Here is a 23,335-nt window from a genome sequence, read left to right as displayed (position 1 = left end):
GGAAATTGACACGGTCCCTCATAGGAGGCTCATAAATAAACTCAGCAGGCTAAAGTTAGGACATACAGTGGTGAACTGGATTGGGAACTGGTTAACTGACAGATGGCAGAGGGCAGTGGTAAATGTTTTCTCAGAGGATAGAATTGTAAATAGTGGAGAGACTTGGGACTGGGGCTAATTTTATTGAACTGGGACTGGGGCTAATTCTGTTGAACATTTGTGAGCAATACTGCTGAAGGAAAAGTTTGCCTTTTTGCGGATGACAACAAGATTTGCACTAGAGTGGACTTCTCAGAGGGCATGAACAACATGAGAAGGAATCTACAAAAATTAGAAGAATAGTGAAATGTATAGTAGTTAAAATTCAATGCGAAGAAGTGCAAAATGATACAACTGGGATATAGAAATCCAAATGAGCAGTATGTGCTAAGGGGTGAGAAACTGATATGCATGAATCAGGAGAAAGATCTTGGGGTGATAGTGTCTGAGGATCTCAAGCTGGTGAATCAATGCAACAAGGCGATAGCTGTTGCCCAATGAATGCTAGACTGCATAGAGGGAGGCTATCTAGCAGGTGTTGATGCCCCTGTTCAAGCCATTGGCGAGGCCTCACATGGAGTTCTGTATCCAATTTGAAGACCATATCTCCTCAAAGACATTAAAAACACTTCAGGCAATTCAGAGGAAGGCGACAAAAATGGTACAGGGTTCGTGTCATAAGATGCATGAGAAAAGACTGAATATATAAATACTAGAGAAAAGGAGAGTGTGAGGTGATATGATGCAGCCATTTAAGTACTTGAAAGGTATTAATATTCAAACAATCCTCTTCCAGAGACATGGGGCAGTAGAACTAGAAGACATGAGTGAAGGTTGGAGAGAGGTAGACTTAGGATTAATGTCAGGAAATACTTTTTCACAGAGAGGGTGGTGGATGCTTGGAACGCCCTTCCAGGAGAGGGAGAAAATTCAAAAATCCAAGGGATAGCCACAGGAGATGCCTAAATAGAAATAGGATGGAAACACAACCTGTCTTTTGAGGGATTATCTTGGGCAAGAGTAGTGGGAACTGAGGCTGATGCCAGACAGACTTCTACAGTCTGTGTCCCACATATGTCAAAAGACAGGTGAGGCTTTGGCCGGTCCACTTTTTTAGATCATTTTATTGTCACATAATGCAAATGGGGGTGCTGTGCTGCTCAAGGGGGAGGGAAAGACATCTTGATTGGTAAGTTAAATACTATCAGCCATATTTGGAGTCTTGATTATAATCATGTATCATCTCCATCATGTTTGGCTGCCTGTAAGGTTGGCATGGTGGAGATGTGACAACCAGCATTCAACCAAGGGTGATTGAGGCCCTCACAAAGTGGCAGGTGTGGCTCTGGCATTAACTGCATTCCTGTATAATCATATGTGGTGGTGACGACATTGCAGTAAGGTGGCTGGCATGAGTATAGGTTTATTGTAAATTTATTCAGGATGATATATCCCAAATTTTAGTAAAATTGGTCATGTTTTGACAGAATTATGCAGAAAATAAACCTTGTATAGTTGGTTTTTTTGTGTGTTTTTTTTAACACACTGGTCTGTATTCAGAACAATTTAACTGGCAAGAAATGGCTGCTGACTGGATAAATTGCTTGTTTGGAGTTAGCTGTTAATTTTCTGTGGCAAACTGGTTATTGCCGCTGAAAATTAGCAGTTAGCACCTAAATAAAAACCAGATATTTTGGAGGTGTTCCAAGGACGGAGTCAGCACTTGCATGTGTGATGTCATCATGCCGATGCACATGCGCGGAGGCCCTCCAGATGGGACCCCGAGCCTGCTGGCAAGGAGGAGAGGTGCCGGCTGATTGCCTACAGGATGTCGTGTAGGTAGTCCACCGGCATTGGTGCCTCTCCTCCTCGCCGGCATCTTGCGGCACAACCTGAATTTCACTGCGGCACACAGTTTGTGATACACTGGCTTACATTATGCACCTGTGCCATAATGTTAGCCAAGAGTTCCTCGTCCGACAGTGATTTAACTGAAAAGATAAGTGCTGTAAACTAAGGGGTCCTTTTACAAAGGTGCGTTAGGGCCTTAACGCGCAGAATAGCGCGTGCTAAAATGCCACTCGTGCTAGCCGCTACCGCCTCCTCTTGAGCAGGCAGTAGTTTTTCGGGTAGCACGCACTATAGCGCGCGCTAATCCAGTGCGTACGCTAAAAACGCTAGCGCACCTTTGTAAAAGGAGCCTTAAGTTTTAAGATAAGAAAAAATAAGAAAAAAGAAAAAGATTCTATTCAAATAAATTAAATACCAAAAAGGATCGATGACGATTCAGGAGCAATGTTTCTGTCTGAAACAATGAAGGGCATAGAGAGGGTGGATAGGGACAGATTCTTCAGGCTGAAGGGGACAACAAGTACGAGGGGGCATTCGGAGAAACTGAAGGGAGATAGGTTCAAAACAAATGCAAGGAAGTTTTTTTTCACCCAAAGGGTCGTGGACACTTGGAATGCGCTACCGGAGGAAGTGATCAGGCAGAGTACGGTACAGGGATTCAAACAGGGATTGGACGGATTCCTGATGGATAAAGGGATCGTGGGATACTGAGGGAGGAGCTGGGATGTAACACAAGTATAGAAAGCTAACCAGGTAATAAGTATAGAAACCCAACCAGGTCGTGCATGTGCAAGACCGGAAGGTTAGGACTTCGATGGGAAGATAGGACTTCAATGAGAAACCAAGGTGGCAAGGGAGCCCCTTCTGGTGATTCAGACAGGTCGTGACCTGTTTGGGCCGCCGCGGGAGCGGACTGCCGGGCAGGATGGACCTATGGTCTGACCCGGCGGAGGCACTGCTTATGTTCTTATGTTCTTATGTTCTTATTACTGCAAGGGTTTCCAATGATCCCCCCCAAAATATATGAGATGATATAAAATAATTTTTGATGGTTACTCAGTTTTCTTACTATTGTGAAATAATGCTATCCTACACATTAGATTAATCTTATTCCATGCTTAAGTAGAGCCTAGTAGAGCTTTGAGATCTGAAAATCAAAAGTTGTTGGAACCGATAATGCTGAAACCAGAGCTGCTGCTTTTTTGTATTAAGGTATGGAATGCATTGGTGGGACAGTTACAGCTGTGTTCTGACAAGTTAAGATTAAAAAAAAAAAAAAAAGATTGAAAATGCAATTGTTTGTTATAGCATTTTTGTGAAATGTCCAAGGTTTTCATTGGCGCAGTGGGTTATTTAAAGAGTGATTCTTTTTAAAATTTTGCTTTATGATGTTTATTCCTAAGTTTTTATGTTCGTACTCTGTAAACCACCTAGTCGTAGATGGTATATTTATATATTTTTTTACATTTATATTTAATTTTCTATACCGCTCTCCCAGGGGAGCTCAGAACGGTTTGCATGAGTTTATTCAGGTACTCAAGCATTTTTCCCTGTCTGTCCAGGCGGGCTCACAATCTATCTAATGTACCTGGGGCAATGGGGGGGGGGGATTAAGTGACTTGCCCAGGGTCACAAGGAGCAGATTATTGTAATACTGTATATTATAATGTTGGCTGTCCAACCCTTAGCATACCTCACCCTCAGCAACTCAATCCCTGGCCTTGTTTCAACAAAACCACAAAAGAGTTACAAGTCCTGTATGCTTGCAGTAGAGAAGACCCATGAGTGGATAAATGAAAAAGCCTCCGCCCCACCACTCCACCGCTGTAATATCTTGTTACTGCGGGAAGAAATTACATGTGCAATCATCACTGGCTATTTCATTCATTTTTAAGTTCTTTTTGTTTAAATAGTATGTTTAAATTATTTATTAGGTAATAGTAAGAAATACTGAGGTTCAGTGTACTTATCTTATGCCAGCTGAATCCTGGGAACATGACCTGACATGTTTCGCACCGTCTGTGCTGTATCAAGGGTCCCCCCTAAAATAGTAACAGGAAGGTGACATTAGTGCTTATTCTATAACATCACCCCACCCGCTAAGTTTTATAAGTAATTACTACCCAACTTTAAAATCCAAGTGTCTTACCGGGTTGCTTATGTCATCCGACTCTGTCTATGTTTATAAAAGAGCAAGATGGTGTCGGTGTTTATTTATTTAAACATACTATTTAAACAAAAAGCACTTAAAAATGAATGAAATAGCCAGTGATGATTGCACCACGTAATTTCTTCCCGCAGTAACAAGATATTACAGCGGTGGAGTGGTGGGGCTGAGGCTTTTTCATTTATCCACTCATGAGTCTGCAAGGTTAAGATTCTTATCCAGTATACACTTTTTATAATAGTTCTGGACTTATACTGGAATAAGGAATACTGAAACTAGTGCCATAGTTCTAGTGTGCAGTAGAGAAGAAACAGGCACGAAATCCTTACTAATGTTGGCCACAGAACAAGCTTTTTACTCCTCTTCAGATCTTGTGTTAAAGCCCTGGCTGGCATTAGAAAATGTGCATCTTCCGTGCACTTCTTTGCATGTGTGTTTAAAAGCTAATATCTTCATTATCTTGGGATTTAAATGAGCTGTGTGATGTCTACCAGTGTATAATAAATTATCTCCAGAACATCAGTATCCATACTTTTTTTGTTTTTACCAGAGTTTTGGGGCAGAGTTAGTTCATACAGGGAAGGGGTAAAACGTGGACCTCACAGACCTCACGGATCTTAACTGCACGTCCTTAAAAATCTTCATTTATTGACAGCTGAGGTTTCATATTTCATGTGTGCAGGTCCGTGTTTTAGCCCCTCATTCCACCGCTGTATCTGTTGCTGTTTCTGACCCCACGGATCTGTGCCAAAAGTCTTTTATTAATAATAATTAATTTGAAGAAACACTTCAGCTAAGCTGGTCTTGAACCCAGATCAACAAGACCGCTACCCTAACCTCCAGGCTACTTTGGTAGCTTGTAAAATAATGAAGTTTTGCTCCTTTTAGTCTCAGCATAGGCCATGGCTCTGACAGACTTCCATGACAATTTAGCTCTGACGGATCTTAATGCTTTTCCCTCCCTATGCTGAGACTAAAAGTGGCAAAACTTTTGCCCTGACTCCATCTGCGGAAGGAGTCAAAATTTAAAAAAAACCTCAAAAACTTTTTGCCCTCAGGTCCGTGCCACTTTTAATCTCAGTATAGGGAGGGAAAAGCATTAGGATACATCAGAGCTAAATTGTCATGGAGGTCTGTCAGAGCCATGACCTATGCTGAGACTAAAAGAAGCAAAACTTTGCTATTTCACAAACTACCAAAGTAGCCTGGAGGTTAGGGTAGCTGTTGTGGGCCCTGCTGATCTGGATTCAAGTCCAGCTTGAACCAAGCAAAAAAAAAAACATTTTCCTGCTGCAGGGTAAAACGCAGACCTTCCTTAGCTGAAGTGTTTCCTCTTTACTGTGAGCACAGATCCGTGGGATCAGAAACGGCAACATTTACAGCGGTGGAATAAGGGGCTAAAACGCAGACCTGCAGTCATGAAATATGAAACCTCAGCTGTCAATAAATGAAGATTATTTAAGGACGTGCAGTTAAGATCAATGAGGTCCGTGTTTTACCCCTTCCCGTTCATACACAAAACTCATTTTAAAACAAAGGTGTGCTAAGCTATATACAAATTTTCCGTGTTTAATTAAATCAGCCTGAAAGTTAGATATCTGCACTTACAGTTTTAGAGATTTACCGAATCCAGGTTGACATTAATAATTTGATATTTGTGATTTGCCAGGGCTGCTCTGGTCCTGAATCATTTGTTGTAAACTAGACCTCCTTTTGTATTCTGGGAGAGATAATTCGATAGAATCAGGGCTTGGACAGTAAGCAGGAATCCTGCCATTCCCCAGAACCCCTAATGTGGGTGGACTGGCTCTATCTTGCTCCAACAGCCAGGCATGGAAACCCACAAACTTGTGTGTTGTGAACGTGAAGATAGATGGTACTGGTTAGGTCTGACTGATTTCCAGCAGTTGTGCAGTCTCTTGCAGAATGAATTGTTTCCTCCTCCTTCATTCACAAAGCCAGAAAGGGTGTGCAGTGCTAAAGCCAACCTAACCCTAAAGGGAGGCAAACTTATTTTCTCTATCAAACAGAATAAGCAATTTATATATATATATATTAAAAAAACAAAATCAGCAACATCCAGTTGAAAAATGTGGTCTTAGGCGTGTGGCCAATCAAAGGCAGAGATGAGCATAGAAGTTGTGTGGTTCTCATGTTTGGAGGGTTTTTCTTTAAGTGTCTCAGGTGAAGTCCTGCTTCTGAGGCTGCCTTCATTTCGACAGGCCTAACGGTGACTCATGCTTCCGATCAATCACTTTCATACTGTACTCACTACTCACCTTATGCAACTGTGGGCAGCCCACTAACCTCCGTAGCCTGTCATTTACATGCCTTGAATTTGCCAAAGTACTTTCTCGAGAGTACCTTGCACATGTTTAAGCTAGTTAAGAACCAGGTCACACAGAGTTGAGAATTCTGGAGACCAGAGTTCCAGTCCCCACCCATCACCTCAATAACATAGGGCCCTAAACAAACTGCTGTACCTTCAGTCCTACGTTCTGAATTCTGCTGGAATTCTCAGTATCGTTGGCACCGAGTACTGAATTCTGCACATTTCTCAATATCTTCATCCTTGAATTCTGTTGCGATTCTCAATATCTTCTCCCCTATTTTCTGAATTATGCTGCAGTCCCTGTTATATTTAGCCCTTCTTTTAAAATTCATCAGTTCTAATTATCTTTAGCTCTATGCTCTGAATGCTGCTGAGGTTCTTGGTATCATCATCCCTGTGTTCTGCTGCAGTTCTCAGTACCTTCAACTCTATGCTGTCAATCCTGCTGTGATTCTTGGTATCTTCAGCCCCACATTCTGAATTATGCTGCATGTCTTGATATCTTCAGTCTGTATTCTTCATTTTGTTGATCTTGGTATCTTCAGCTCTTGTTCTGAATTCTTCTGCAGGCTCTGGCATCTTCAGTTCCTGCATTCTGAACTGTGCTGCAGTCATTGGCATGCGAGCAGCCATACTGCATATGGGCAAGTACAAATGCACAGATATACAATACACACGGTATGATGTAATTGAATAAATACATTTGTGATAACATATAACTTGTGAACTTAAGATCATAAGAATAAATAAGAACATAAGAATTGCCGCTGCTGGGTCAGACCAGTGATCCATCGTGCCCAGTAATCTGCTCACATGACAGCCCTTAGGTCAAAGACTAGTTCCCTGATTGAGTCTAGCCTTACCTGTGTATGTTCCGATTCAGCAGGAACTTGTCTAACCTTGTCTTAAATCCCTGCAGGGTGCTTTCCCCTATAACAGCCTTCAGAAGACCGTTCCAGATTTCTACCACTCTCCGGGTGAAGAAGAACTTCCTTACATAAGAACATAAGAATTTCCACTGCTGGGTCAGACCAGTGGTCCATCGTGCCCAGCAGTCCGCTCATGCGACGGCCCTTAGGTCAAAGACTAGTGCCCTAACTGATACTAGCCTTACCTGCGTACATTCTGGCTCAGCAGGAACTTGTCTAACTTTGTCTTGAATCCCTGGAGGGTGTTTTCCCCTATAACAGCCTCCGGGAGGGCGTTCCAGTTTTCTACCACTCTCTGGGTGAAGAAGAACTTCCTTACGTTTATACGGAATCTATCCCTTTTAACTTTAGAAAGTGCCCTCTCATTCTCTCTACCTTGGAGAGGGTGAACTACCTGTCTTTATCTACTAAATCTATTCCCTTCATTATCTTGAATGTTTCGATCATGTCCCCTCTCAGTCTCCTCTTTTCAAGGGAGAAGAGGCCCAGTTTCTCTAATCTCTCACTGCACGGCAACTCCTCCAGCCTCTTAACCATTTTAGTCACTCTTCTCTGGACCCTTTCTTCAGGTACGGCGACCAGTGCTGGATGCAGTATTCCAGGTGGGGGCATACCATGGCTCGATACAGCGGCATGATAACCTTCTCTGATCTGTTTGTGAACCCCTTCTTAATCATTCCTAGCATTCTGTTCGCCCTTTTCGCCGCCACCGCACATTGTGTGGACGGCTTCATTGACTTGTCTACCAGTACAACCAAGTCTCTTTCCTAGAGGGTCTCTCTGAGTACTGCATCAGACATCCTGTATTCATGTATAAGATTTTTGTTACCGACATGTATCACCTTGCACTTATCCACGTTAAACCTCATTTGCCATGTCGCAGCCCATTCCTCGAGCATGTTTATACTGGGTCAGACCAATCTAGTTCAGTATCCTGTTTCCACAGTAGCCAATCCAAGTCACATGTACCTGGCAGAAACCTTAACTGAAAAAAATCACCTTTACCTGCTTCCCTAGCTTTCTCTCCTACTATCCCATCTAGTCCCACAATAAATTTCAGCTGCCTTAGCAGCTTCTCTCCCCCAACTTTTATTGAGCTATCAAACACCATCTGTACTCTAATCTCTTCTGTCACCAATCCTTTGCCAACTAAACTATTCAAACATATTCTAGATCCTTTCTTTCCTTACTTATAATCAGTGCTCAATATTTTTCCACTAGCATTGTTCCAATTGAATGGGAGCAGGGCATAATTCCTTCACCCATAATTCATCTTAAGCTTGACCTCAAATATATCTCTAATTATTGGCCAACATCAAACCTGCTATTCATCTGAAAAATTGTTGAGAAACCAGTAGCTTCTCAGCTTACCCAATTTCTTGAGGGCATCAATGTCTGGGTTTCGAGTTCACTACTTGACCAACTTTACTTGCCCTTTTAAATTCTGTTTGTACTAACTTACATAGGAAGAAAAATGTGTTATTGATCTCATTGGACCTTTCCATGGCAAAACCATTCCGTTCTTACTCATAGATTTTCTGAACTCCATTTTGCTGGTAAAGCTCTTGTTGGCTCTGTTCATATCTTACATATGTGGAATGGCATAATAAAAAAAAATCTAAGTCCGTTTTGGGCCTAGGGCGCTAGTCGTCCAAAGTCAGCAGCGTCTAAAGTCCATTCTTGAAAAATATGTCCAAATATTTTTTCCGAGAATCGTCTAATTATATGTCCAGTCGTTTGATCGTCCAGACCACCAAGTCGTCTATCTTTATACCGCATTCTCATCCAAAATATCATCCAAGTCCAAAATACCTAAAACAAGACCTTTGGGCATGTGAGGGGTCAGCATAGTGATGGAATGGCCACCCAGACATGGCAACAGAGTAATGGGGACACCTTACAAGGCACTATTGTGAACTTCACAAAGAGGGTGCCACATAAACATCTCACCACAACTCCCTTGCAGGTCATGGTGAACCCCCAAAAAACACCCTCAAAACTTACTATACCCACCTGTCTACCACCCCATTAGCCCTTATGGCTACAGGTGCCACCTATATGGCAGTACACTAGGATTTTTATTTATTTATTTATTTATTTTTTTTTTTTTTGGGGGGGGGGGGGTTGGTGGGCTCAAATTTTCACCATGAATGCAGTGGTTAGAGTGGCTTATGGGTCTGGGTCCTCCTCTCTATGGTTCACTAGCCCACCCTCCATACTACTTAAGTCACCTCTGTGCAGCTCTACTTGACTTTTCTATGCCAGGTACTAATGTTCAGGAGACACGTATGTACGTTTTTATTCTGATTTTTATGGCAGAGTATGTGAGTGTGTGAGGGGAGGGGGTGTCAGTGATCACTGGGGGAGTGTGTGGGGGTCTGTACTTTGTCCCGGCAGTGGTTATCTGGTCACTTTGGATACCTTCTGGGCACTTATATCTGTTTTCAGATTGCCTAAGTCACAATGTATAAGTTCTGTCTATGCAGTCTCATCAAATTTTCAATTATCGCTGCAGGATGACTAAGTTTGGTTGGCCCACATCCTGCCCACCTCCCGCCATAACCACTCCTCGATAAATGCCCCTTTCCACTCTGGATGCACAGCAGCAATCAAAAGGCCTAAGATGCCTCTAAATACGTCTAAAACCCATTTTGATTATCGACACTTGGACTACCTGTCTTTTAGGTCATCCAAGTGCCAATTTAGGCGGGTTTTTAGATGTGTTTCCATTTTGATTATGTACCTCAGATTATTTTTTTAATGTTTACTGGTGTAGTGCTTTCTCCTTTCCTCATTCTTTTTCTTGAGGGGTCCTTCAGGGATCTATTCTTGGGCTAATGTTGTTTAATATCTTTCTTGCTCTCCTCGCTCTCCTCACACAGTTGTTAGGACTCTCCTTTATAGGTCAACAACATCAAAGTACTGGTTACCGCTAACTCCAGTCTCATTACATGTGGCAAAAAGCAGGTATGGAAGATAAGATACTAAAAGTCAGATGGAAAGACCACGGTAAATTATTACCCCTACAGTAATGTAATGTAATGTAATTTATTTCTTATATACCGCTATATCCTTTAAGTTCTAAGCGGTTTGAAGAAAATATACATTAAGATTATAAATGAGAAGTAAGAAGGTACTTAAAAAATTCCCTTACTGTCCCGAAGGCTCACAATCTAACTAAAGTACCTGGAAATTAATAAAGAAGAGAAAATAAAGATGGTTGAAAAAAGAAAAATTCTATGTGAACTTATAGGATGGAAATTAAACTGACAGTGAAGAACTGTATGAAAAATACATATGGAATGCAGTTAGAGAGGGTAGGTTACAATCTATTTATGGTATTTGTTTAATTGGAAGGTGTTAAGGTGGGCAATTTGGGGGAAGGTTATCTGAAGGTAGGTGAATCTTCTGGAGGTAAAAGAGGAGGGGTTAAAATATTTGGATGAATTTTTTGAAAAGCAGGGTTTTGATTTCTTTTCTGAATGTTTTGAGGTTGTCTGATATTGTCATAAGATTGGAGATGGAATGGTTGATTTTTGCTGCTTGTGTTGCCAGAAGGTTGTCAAACATTTTCTTGCGTTGTGTGCCTTTGAGTGGGGGGAAGGCGAAAGGGTTCGAGGTTCTTCTGTGTCTTGAGGTCCAAGGAAGTCATATTTTCCTTAAAGGAGCTTCAAAGAAGGTTTGGATAGGTACTTGGAGGACAAGGGGATCGAGGAGTACAGATAGGAGTAGAGGTAGGTTATAGGGATAGGATTAGAGGTAAATAATAAAATTAGTCGGGGACCACTGTTCAGGCAATAAGCCTAATGGGCCGCCGCGGGAGCGGATCGCTGGGCAAGATGGACCTCTGGTCTGTCTCAGCGGAGGCAACTTCTTATGTTCCACACCCAGATTACCAGTCTTATTAAATTTTTTTTAAAATGTTTAACCCTTAAACAACTGTGCGCCCTTCACCTTCTGATCCCCTCCGTCATCACAATTACTATAATTCCTATATTGAGACATACCCCATACCAAAGCAAGTGATTTCTGCTTATCCAGAACACATTTGTAAAGATCCCAAAAATTAGAAAGAGTAATTCCTCTTCTTACAGATGTTTATTTGCTCCCCATCACTCATCTCTTCTTATAATCCTCACATTAGTCCATAAGTCTTTTTATTATGACTTCCCAATTATTTCTCTTCAGACTTTTTATGCCTTACAATCCACCTTTCTCTCTTTGCTATTCTCAACAAAATCTCTTGGTTATCCCATCCCATCTTCAGGTTCATTTAGATCAGTGGTCTCAAACTCAAACCCTTTGGAGGGCCACATTTTGGATTTGTAGGTTCTTGGAGGGCCACAGAAGAAAAACAGTTAATGTCTTATTAAAGAAATGACAACTTTGCATAAAGTAAAATTCGTTATAGTTTATACATTTTTCCTTAATTGCTTCTGATCATTTCAGCTATACTCAGCTGAAAGCAGTGCAACATGTAGAAAGTGAAGTTTAGTTAGTTTTTCACTTTCTGTATGTTGTACTGCTTTCAGCTGTGTATAGCTGAAATGATCAGAAGCAATTAAGGAAAAATGTATAAACTATAAAGAGTTTTACCTCATGCAAAATTGTGATTTGGATTCTAAAGTATCAACTGCAAGAGACAAGATTTTGGTGTAGTTCTCTAGGCTTTTTTGTAGAGGGGAGAATCAATATCCGACTTGTGCCTGGAAAACTTGTGCCTTGTAAGTGTCCAGTGGTTGCATCCGAAACTGCCTTCAGCTCTCACCTCCTCCAGCACTGGGACATCTTACATCAAGCAGTCACTGCTAGGAGAGGTGCTGAATTTCACGAGAGTTCACGAGATTATGTACACACACACAAGCTGCACTGCCTCCAATGGTTACCTTACATTCTGGAACGTTGCCCGCCTCACTGCTGTAACCTAACGCAAGCGCTTTCCTGTGTCTGTACGCGATTGTTCTCTCCACTCCACCTCACAATCAGATGCAGGAAAGTGCTTGTGTGAGATTACAGCAGTGAAGCGGGCAACATTCCAGAACAATGGTAACATATAGAGGGCCTCAAAATAGTACCTGACGGGCCGCATGTGGTCCCCAGGCCACAAGTTTGAGACCACTGATTTAGATGAAGCACGCTGCAGTTGTTTCAGCCTAGTAGCCCCCGCCTTCTGGAATGGTCTTTTTATATTCATACATCTCAATTAAGTTTTCATTTGTTATAACCTAGGCCTCCATTTGTATTTTACCCTTGTAATCTCTTCCCAAAATTGTATATACTGTAATTTCTTTTATTGTACACCGCTTAGGTAATTTCCCCCTCCCCCCCCCCTTTTACAAAGCTGCATTAGGCTTTTTTTTTTTTTTTAATCACTGGTCGTGGTGGTATTAACTCTGATGCTCATAGGAATTCTATAAGCGTCAGAGCTAATAGCGCTGCGGCTGGCGATAAAAAAGCCTAACGCGGCTTCATAAAAGGGGGCCTTTATTTTATATTTATTTATAGACCTTCTATATCTAGATGATTTTCATACAAAACATAAAATCAACATTTATGACATTCTTGCCCACTTCCATCTATTACCCGTACATACAGAAATCTATCCTTACATGAAAGCAACTACAAATAGTTATGTTTTCAATAGTTTTTTTTTTTAATTATAGATGTTATAGCAAATAAATTAAACTATGAACCATCTAAAGCAGTGGTTCTCAACCATTCTTTTGTTGTGATACATCTGAAAGACATTATTCACCTCTGTGACACACTTAACACTACAATTCAAAGCTGATCAAAAATGTATCCCCCCCCCTAAATATATCATTTCATTGCTGCTAATAATAACACAAGGGAAATACAGAAGCAATGGTGGTGGTGACTATGAGGAGGAGAGGAATTGGAAGTATACTAGAGAGGCCTGCAACAATTTCATTCAGAATGGCAGAAGGACTAATTATGGTTTAATTATATTTCTTGTACTTTTAACATACTTTTTGTCACATTGGTGTAGCTGTATTCATGTTATAGTACTGTAATTACATGTTTTAAGAGAAATACATACACTTTTTATGTATTTATGGTGAATATTTACTTGTATTTATATGTTTTATTAATATGTTCAATTTGTAGACTCTTGAAAAAGGCACTTAGGTGCCGAAACACTGGCCATATTGAGTCCAGACCTAATAAAAATTCCGTTTGATGACCTATTCCTGGTTGGTGGCTTCTCTTCCTCACGACTTTTGTGTTTTGGTCAAATTTTTGGGTGACACACCAATCTGTCCTGATACACTGATTGAGAACCACTCATCTAAACTGATACAGTATATTAATGGTGAAAAGTATCCCATTCAAAGGTGTGCAGTGTCAAAATATTCTACAGTATCTTCTGGCTTTAATGCCATTTTCAAAAAGTGGTCACCATACTGACCACAGCAGATTGGGGGCCTTTGATTCTTTTGTGTGTGTGTATGTATTTGTGTGTGTGTTTATACTTGGAGCAGTAGGACAATGACATTACCTCAGCTATTTCTTCCTCACTAGGAAGTTGCCTGAAAGGGGTAGGCCACCTGTCGTCCGTTAGTGAAGCAGGGAACCAGGCAAACAGCTAAACTGCTAAACTGATATATGGAGGCAGGAAACAGGAGGTGTGGCAGGGGTGAGGTGTGTGTGTGTGTTGTGGAGGGGTGCATTTTGACTCAAAAACAGCTCAGAGAGAAAATGTTACCAGCCATCAGAGAACTTCAACGGTGTGAAGAGTGCAAAGGTACAGTGTACATATGCTTCAAAATGTGTATCTGTGTTTGCGTCTATTTGGCTGTGTTCATGCATGTAGATCTTATGGGGCTTATTTTCTCCACTGACCATAACATAAGTGCCAGTTAAAATGTTCTCTTTTGCTTCCCTTTCCATCCCCCTTCCCAATTAAAAAAGGTACATTTTCCTAACAAAAATTGCAAACAAAAAAACCCCTAAACCCCTAAAGTATGAGCGACCAAAAGCCTTAATATGGGGCGTTTAAGAAATGTGTTAAGGTCATACACAGGACTGCAGGACACAGCACAGCTAAGATTTAATGCTTAGAAACGCAAGATCATGCATATGGGCTGCAACCCCCCCCCCAAAAAAAAAAAAAAAATGGTACAGTTTAGGGAGTAAAGAACTTTTGTGCAGAAAGAGGAGCAAGACTTGGGTGTGATAGTATGTGATAATCTTAAGGTGACCAAACAGGCTGAAAAAGCAATAGTGAAAGCTAGAAGAATGTTTGGGTGCATATGAAAAAGGAGGTAACGATGCCTTTGCATAAGACTCTGGTGAGACCCCATTTAGAATGTTGTGTAGAATTCTGGAGACTGCACCTTCAAAAGGATATAACAGGATGGAGTCAGTCCAGAGAAAGTCTATTATAGTTGGTGGTCTTTGTCATAAAGCAAATGGCAATAGACTCAATATGTATACTCTGGAGGAAAGGCAGGAGAGGGGAAATATGATAAAGACAATTAAATACTTATTTGGCATAAATGTACATGAGGTGAGTTTCAATTGAAAGGAAGCTCTGGAATGAGGGGGTCGTAGGATTAAGGTGAGAAGTAACCTCAGAAAATACTTTTTCATGGAAAGGGTGATGAATATGTGGGACGGCCTCCCGGTGGAGTTGGTGGAGACAAAAACTGTATCTGAATTCAAGAAAGCTTGGAACAAGTGCATTGAATCTCTAAGGGAGAGGAGGGGATAGTAGATGGCATTATTAGGCAGACTAGATAGGCCATATGGTCTTTATCTGCCTTCATTTTTCTCTGTTTCTGTCATCCTCCAGCTGGCTGCCTGCCTTTTTCCAGTACCACATGCTCGCTAGTGTCCCAACGTATCTAAGCAATGTATACTGTACCTTAATACTCTACCTCTTCGCCTAAGCAGTACAACCAATGCAGTGCATTTTTTCTAACAAAAAAAGGTGCCAGTACTCAAAAAGTAGGCCATTCTTTGGCAGTGGGGTGATCACTGAGGGACTCACCTCATAGTAGCCAGACCACTTGCAACCAGCCACAGAATCCATGAAAAGGCAGTACCGAGTGTGCAGTACTTCAGCTCTTTTATTAATACTTGGGAACATGGGCCATTTTTATCAAGCAATGGAAAAGGTGCTGGTACTCAGTCCCCCTGAGTAACCCTTCAAAAAGAGCCCTGAACCAATGTATTGCATCCTCAGTTTTCAGTGCTCATACAGAAAGACACAAAAATATTTTCTAAGAATCTGCTATAAACTTCAGTTTCATAATCTCTAGCTATGAGCCTCTTCCTCCTGAATGATGAAGCATTAGTCATTATTGGCTGGAAGAGAATGAAGTGAGTAACCCCCTGTTTTACCACGGTGCGCTAACAGATTAGCGCACGCTAAACACTAATGCGTCCATAGACTAACATGCACGCGTTAGCGTTTAGCGCGCGCTAATCTGTTAGCGCACCTTAGTTAAACAGGGCCTAAGTCTTGTTTGATGCTCTGGGGAAGCAAGAAACAGAAAGAAAGGAGCCTCAGAACCACGAGGAACAATGCCTTGTGGGATAGATTTGATTAACGTACTGTCTGGTTAGTTGTAACTAAACAATTATTGGAAGCAGATGCTGCACTGCTGAACAGACTCAAAAGAAAGGGAACAGTCATCTAAAAGGAGTGGAGTTTCCACTGTTGAGGTTTTTGTAACTAGGTAAACAGATTGCTTTATCCTGCGTGCCATCTCCTCTCAACACGAAGCTTGCCTCTGATACAGTGACAGCCAGAATTTAGAAAAGATGAACCGGTTGTGATCTTATCAGTCATTGTCTTACCGTTTATTTGAATCCTGCTATTGCACTATCACTCTGAGGCAAAGAGTGCAACCCGGCTTGGGTGACAGATCCTTAGCATCTCTGCAATTGCCTGCATTCACTTCTCAGTTGTTCCTCAAAGGCGATGTAGGTCTGTTGATAAGAATCACAGGCTCTGATCCTTGACTCTTATAAATACAGTAGTTAACAAAAGATGGATTCTACTTTCAGGTCCCAAATGAGTAAAATGGTGTGGTAGTTGTGTTAGTCCACTTTTCGAGGTAATATATAGAAATAAAACAAAACCATAAAGGAAATAAGGTGATACCTTTTTTATTGGACTAACTTAATGCATTTTTTAATTACAACATAAGAACATAAGAATTGCTGCTGCTGGGTCAGACCAGTGGTCCATCGTGCCCAGCAGCAGTCCGCTCACGTGGCGGCCCTTAGGTCAAAGACCAGTGCCCTGAGTCTAGCCTTACCTGTGTATGTTCTGGTTCAGCAGGAACTTGTCTAACTTTGTCTTGAATCCCTGGAGGGTGTTTTCCCCTAGAACAGACTCCGGAAGAGCGTTCCAGATTTCTACCACTCTCTGGGTGAAGAAGAACTTCCTTACGTTTATACGGAATCTATCCCCTTTTAACTTGAGAGAGTGCCCTCTCGTTCTCCCTACCTTGGAGAGGGTGAACAACCTGTCTTTATCTACTAAGTCTATTCCCTTCATTATCTTAACCCTTCTTCAACAGTCCCAAATGCAAAGTCTGGAGCAAGGCAGGAGGTCTCCTCCAAGCCATCCAATGAAGAAAGTAATATGATTTTTGATAAAAACACTGGGTTCCTTTTACTAAGGCGCACTAAGCGATTTAGTGCGCTAAGGCACCCATAGAATATAATGGGCGGCTTTAGCATGCACTAAATCGGTTAGCACGCCTTAGTAGAAGGATCCCACTGTTTGGTATGAACAATTTGGATCCAGCAGTGGGTTTCATTCAAAAATATATCTTGCTTTTGCCATTTATACTTTGAATGAACAGCTATTGTAAGCAGAGTTACAGTTTTGAAAGTCTTAGATATGACTTCCAACAAATTGCCTTGCAAACATTTACCTATCAATTTATGAAACTAATCGCAGATTTAAAACTAATTTCAGTAAGTATTTTGTTAGCCAACACAAAAATCTGTTGTCAGAAAATGTGGTCAAGTTTAGAGGTATAACTGGTTTTTAAACCCAAGTTGTTGCTTTTTTTTATGGCTCAGAACTCTCTTATCAGAAATTTAACCCCTTCTTTACTATGCCACAGTAGAGGTTTCTACCATGGCACAGGATGCTAAATGCGCTGACGCTCATAGAATTTTATAAGTGTTGGAGCAGCGTCAGAGTTTTTAGTGCTCTGGTTTGCAGTAGAAATCTCTATTGTGACTTAATAAAAGGACGGGGGTGGGGTGGGGGGAGTAAGTTAGATTGAAAGACTTTTTTTATGGTATGGCCATTGAATCTTAGCCTCTCTTGGCAAGTTGCTGCTGGTGGGCAAGGGGATTATCATAGGTAGACATAAGAACATAAGAATAGCCTTACTGGGTCAGACCAAAGGTCCATCAAGCCCAGTAGCCCATTTTCACAGTGGCCAATCCAGGTCCCTAGTACCTGGCCAAAATCCAAGGAGTGGCAATATTCCATGCTACCAATCCAGAGCAAGCAGTGGCTTCCCCCATGTCTTTCTCAATAACAGACTATGGACTTTCATAAGAACATAAGAACATAAGAAGCGCCATCTCCGGATCAGACCTTCGGTCCATCAAGTCCGGCGATCCGCACACGCGGAGGCCCCGCCAGGTATACACCTGGTTTATTTATAGCCACCATATCTTTATATGCCTTTCTCAAGGAGATATGCATCTAGTTTGCTTTTGAAGCCTGGGACTGTCGATTCCGCAATAATCTCCCCTGGGAGAGTATTCCAGATGTCCACCACTCTCTGTGTGAAGCAGAACTTCCTGACATTAGTCCTGAACTTGTCCCCCCTTAGCTTCATTTCATGTCCTCTTGTCCGTGTCAAATTGGACAATGTAAATAATCTTCTCTGCTCTATTTTGTCGATTCCTTTCAGTATTTTGTCCAAAACTTTCTTAAAACCAGCTACGCTATCCAATCTTACCACAACCTCTGACAATGCACTCCAGAGCTTAACTATTCTCTGAGTGAAAAAATATTTCCTCCTATTGATTTTAAAAGTATTTCCCTGTAACTAGTCTTTATAATTTATGAAGGAATAAAAAAATCGATCCACTTGTACCTGTTCTACTCCACTCAGGTTGATGTAGACTTCAATCCTATCTCCCCTCAGCTGTCTCTTTTCCAAGCTGAAGAGCCCTAACCTTTTTAGTCTTTCCTCACACGAGAGGAGTTCCATCCCCTTTATCATCTTGGTCACTCTTCTTTGAACCTTTTTTAGTGTCGCTATATCTTTCTTGAGATAAGGAGACCAGAACTGAATACAGTACTCCAAGTGAGGACGCACCATAGAGTGATACAGGGGCATTAACACATTCTTTGGGGCCCTTTTACTAAGGTGCGTTAGCCATTTTAGTGCACGCTAAACGCTAACGTGTCCATTATATTCTATGGATATCTGAGCATTTAGCGTGCGCTAAAATGACTAGGGCGCCTTAGTAAAAGAGGGGGTTAGTCTTGTTAACCATCCCTTTTTTAATAATTCCTAGCATCCTGTTTGCTTTTTTGGCTGCTGCTGCACATTGGGCGGAAGGTTTCATCGTATTGTCTATGATGCCACCCAGATTCTTTTTTTGGGTTCTAACCTCCAAGGTGGACCCTATCATTCAGTAATTGTGATTTGGGTTATTCTTTCCAATGTGCATCACTTTGCATTTGTCCACATTAAATTTCATCTGTCACTTGGATGCCCAGTCTTCCAATTTCCTAAGGTCTGCCTGCAATTTTTCAGAATCCGCATGCATTTTAACAGCTTTGAACAGTTTAGTGTCATCTACAAATTTAATCACCTCACTCATCATTCCAATTTCCAGATCATTTATAGATAAGTTAAATAGCCCCAGTCACAGTACAGATCCTTGTGGCACTCCACTATTTATTCTCCTCCACTGAGAAAAATTACCATTCAATGCTACCCTCTGTTTTCTCTCTAATAACCAGTTCCTAATCCACAACTGAACTTTGCCACCTATCCCATGACTCTTTAATTTTCTCAGGAGCCTCTCATGAGGAACTTTGTCAAAAACTTTCTGAAAATCTAGATACATTACATCAATTGGCTCGCCTATATCTACATGTTTATTCATACCTTCAAAGAAGTCAAGCAAATTGGTGAGGCAAAACCTCCCTCGGCTGAACCCATGTTGACTTTGTCTCATTAAATCATGTTTGTCTATGTGTTCCTCAATTTTATTTTTTATAATTGTTTCTGTCATTTTGCCCGGCACTGAAGTCAGGCTTACCTGTCTGTAATTTCCCAGATCTCCCCTGGAACCCTTTTTACAAATCAGCATAACACTGGCCACCCTCCAGTCTTCAGGTAGTAAAGACGATTTAAGCAACAGGTTACAGGTCACTAACAGCAAGTCATCAATTTCGTGTTTGAATTCTTTTAGTACCCTGGGATGTATACTATCAGGTCCAAGTGATTTATCAACATGTGGCCCCCCAAATCCTACATTGTGGCCCTCCAAACAATTAGCTGAAATGTTCTTCAAATCTTGTAAATGCATTAATTTCAATCTTTCCTGCTTTATATAGTAACTGCAAACAATTTCTTAAGTGTGTTACTCAGGTGTCTCATTTATGGAATTTGCTACTGTTCACACTCCAAAATAAAGTGAGCTTTGAAAATACATCCTTGAAATTTGTAGAATCAATATTAGTATTAACAAGCAGGCCAAGGTGACTTACAAAATTAGTAGCATGTGTAAGCTTGAAATCTTTTGGTGGCCCTCAGACTTTTCCCTATTCAAATTGCAGCCCTTTATATGAAAAGGGCTGGAAACCACTGGTCTAGACTTACAGCTTTGAAGAGAACGTAAATCCTTTTTAAAATGCCTTGCATGTGTGGTATTTTTGTATGTACCACCAATTTTTGATTTTCATTGTGAGCCGCCTAAATAATCTACTAATTGGAAGGTACATTAAATAACACAGAAACCTGAAAAAAACATTTGGATATAAGTTTCTGGTGGAGACTTCTGTGTATCTCTACCTCTTACACCTGGGAATGAATGACATGATATGGACTTCCAAGACAGGATTCTGGGGCTGAACTCAATGGGCCATTGATCTGATCCAGCATGGCAATTATAATCATTTCCAATACTCTATATTTTAGTGAAGTCTATCATAAAAAGACAAACACATTTAATTTCCAGTAACTTAATATTGTGAAAATATCAGAGTCAGTTCCTATCAAAAAGTCCTCTTTACGATCATCATCCTGGGCCTACGTATACTGTGTCTTGCATATTACATCATACGATCTTTCCCAAATGTGGTGGTGTTTAGAAAAAGTTAAAAATATGTGTAAGGTCTTTCCCCATTCTCATTTTCCAAAAATTATTTTAAGTACTTGGGGATCTTTTTAGGTGCCTGATTGGCCCAGGCACCTAAGGCCCCTCCCCTGGGCCAACCGGAATCTTAGGCCTCTCTCCCAATTGGCCAGATCCCTTAGGCCACTCCCATGTTTATTCTTTTGTTATATAGCTGGGTTAGAGTGTTGAAAATTTTTCTTTCCCCTGCCACCAAAGGGACCTTTACTAAAGCTTAGAGCCCCTTTTACAAAGCCGCGATAGGAATTGAATAGGCTTTGGTGCATTTGCCATGGAGAAACCAGTACTATGGCTTTATAAAAAGAGGACCCTAGTGTGGGCTAAATGCTAAGAAGCCCATAAGTATAGAATTGATTTCTTAGCAGTTAGGAATTGAATGGGCTATGTTGCATTTGTTGCACAGGACTTGCTACTGTGACTTTGTAAAAGGAGCCCTTAGCACACACTATGCCTTAGTAAAAGAGTCCCTAAATCCTTCCAATACCATCATGTCAAAAAAATGTTTATTCTTCTATGCAAAGGCTTATTAATATAGATTTGTCATTTATCCTAGGTTTTGCATTTCTGTGTAATATATGAGGGGCCACTGAAAAGTTCTCAGCCCAACCAAGAAGAGAATGATGTGGAGCCATGATACTTACAAGTTATTCCACACTTTTCTTGACACTTTTTGTTTCTTTTCATTGTAAATTTCTCTTCTTGGTTGGGCTGAAAACTTTTCAGAAGCCCCTCATATGGAAAAAGGTAAACTATCTGCAGGGTTAGATTCTTTGTCTCATCTATACATCCATGAAATGTATTCATTAAAAGAAATGTTCTATATTTTAATTACAATTTCTTTCACATTGGTATCTGTAAAAAAAACCCAAACATTGTACCATGGTGTTCTGATCACAAGACTGTTTTATTCCCCCTTAACCTTCCTCTCTGCTCATCTTTCATATTAGTTCATAGTTCATCTTTATTTACTATACTGCATATAATAAAAAAAAATTAAAGCAGTTTACAAATAATTTTTTAAAATTATGTGCTGTAGTTCTATTTCCTAACTTTCATTATATGTACAAACACCGCTTTGAACTGCCTTCACAAGAATGGTGCAAGTTTTAATAAACATGAACTTAGGTGATCTCCTTTTATTAGCACATGCCAAATTCCTTGGTTGCAAATAGGCAAACATACCATAATAATATAAGATAAGCCTTGCTGAGTCAAACCAAGGTTCTTTAAACCAGTATCCTATATCTGATTCACATGTACCCAGAAAAATCCAAAGCAGAGATCTAATTTTCATAGTTCATTTCAGGGATAATTGATATATCTCCCAAGTCTACCCAGCTAATAATTTGTCCAAACCTCTTCTCAACTCCACTGTTTTAGTCACCTTGATCATGTCCTCTGACAACAAAGTCCATAGCTTAACCATGCCCTGCACATAAAAATACTTTCTGTGATTTGCTTTTAATCTGCGTGGATTGGATTTATTAATTTGATAAGTCTCTCTTGTCTATAGTCTTCTCCTCTACTGCCAGATCCATCCCTTTTACTTCGTTGCACCATATGCCTGGAACAAACTGCCTGGCAGTATTCAAATCCATGCTAAAAGCCCACTTTTTTGAAGCTGCTTTTAAGTCGTAACTCCAACCCACTTGTAACACATCCACATCTGTTTGTTATTCTTTCTATAGATCCCTACCCTATCTGCCTTGAAATTCCAGATACAATTCCCTACCTGAGCAGCATGTATAGATTCACCTTTTTTTTTGTCCTGTCACAATTAGATTGTAAGCTCTCTTAAGAAGGGACTGTCTCTTGCGTGTTAATGTACAGTGCTGTGGGCCCTATAGAAATGATAAGTAGGGGAATAATAATAATAACAGTTTATATACCGCAGTACCGTTAAGTTCTATGCGGTTTACAAAAGATTAATGAAGTACAAGTTGAGAGGTCAACAAGAGGGGGATGGGACAAGAGAACTGTTGAAGAGGGGAAAGAGAGGAGCGGGTCAACTGTCTAGATATTTCAAGAACAGGCGAGTTTTGAGGTGCTTCCTGAATACCTTGTAAGTGGTGGTCGAGAGCAGTTGTTCTAGATCTTTACCCCATAACGCTGCTTGATGTGAGAGAAGGTATTCATGGTGTTTTTTTAGTTTGCAATCTCTAACGGGGGGGGGGGGGGGGGGAAACAAAGTGCAAGTGGGAGCTTCTCTTGTGTCTGTTGGCTGAGAAGGAGAAGAGGTCGGTTATGTATTTAGGGGCTAGACCGTAAAGAACTTTAAAACAGAGGCAGGCGAACTTAAACTTTACACGAGCTTCCAAGGGTAGCCAGTGTAGCTGTTTGTAGAAGTGAATGGGAACTTGTATACTGCCTTTTTGTGGCTTCGGTGGGCACTGGAGGATTAGGTGACTTGACCAGGGTCATGAGGAGCAGCAGCACTGGGATTTGATCTCACAACCTCTGGGTGCAGAGGCTGCAGCTCTACCAGTGAGAAGTAGTGGATACCACAATCATTAGGTGTCAAAGCAGTTTACAATTATTAATATACTAGTATTTTAGCCCGTTACATTAACGGGTGCTAGAATATATGTCTGTCTGTCTTTCTTTATTTCTGTCTCTCTCTCCCTCCTGCTGTCTTTG

General features: G+C 40.9%; 1 protein-coding gene across 1 annotated transcript in view; it reads left to right on the top strand.

Moving 5' to 3' along the window:
* The first annotated feature begins 384 nt into the window (after nt 1–384).
* Nucleotides 385–23,335, top strand: part of LOC117365468 — a 36,925-nt gene continuing 13,974 nt past the window's right edge. Inside the window, exons 1-3 of the mRNA XM_033955944.1 lie at nt 385–501; nt 6,741–6,846; nt 6,959–7,067. Of these exons, the coding sequence (XP_033811835.1) occupies nt 385–501; nt 6,741–6,846; nt 6,959–7,067 (332 nt within the window). The remainder of the gene's footprint in view (nt 502–6,740; nt 6,847–6,958; nt 7,068–23,335) is intronic.

Source organism: Geotrypetes seraphini, chromosome 8 (assembly GCF_902459505.1).
Source record: "Geotrypetes seraphini chromosome 8, aGeoSer1.1, whole genome shotgun sequence".
Classification (NCBI taxonomy): Eukaryota; Metazoa; Chordata; class Amphibia; order Gymnophiona; family Dermophiidae; genus Geotrypetes; species Geotrypetes seraphini.
This window is presented reverse-complemented; position numbering and strand designations above follow the sequence as displayed.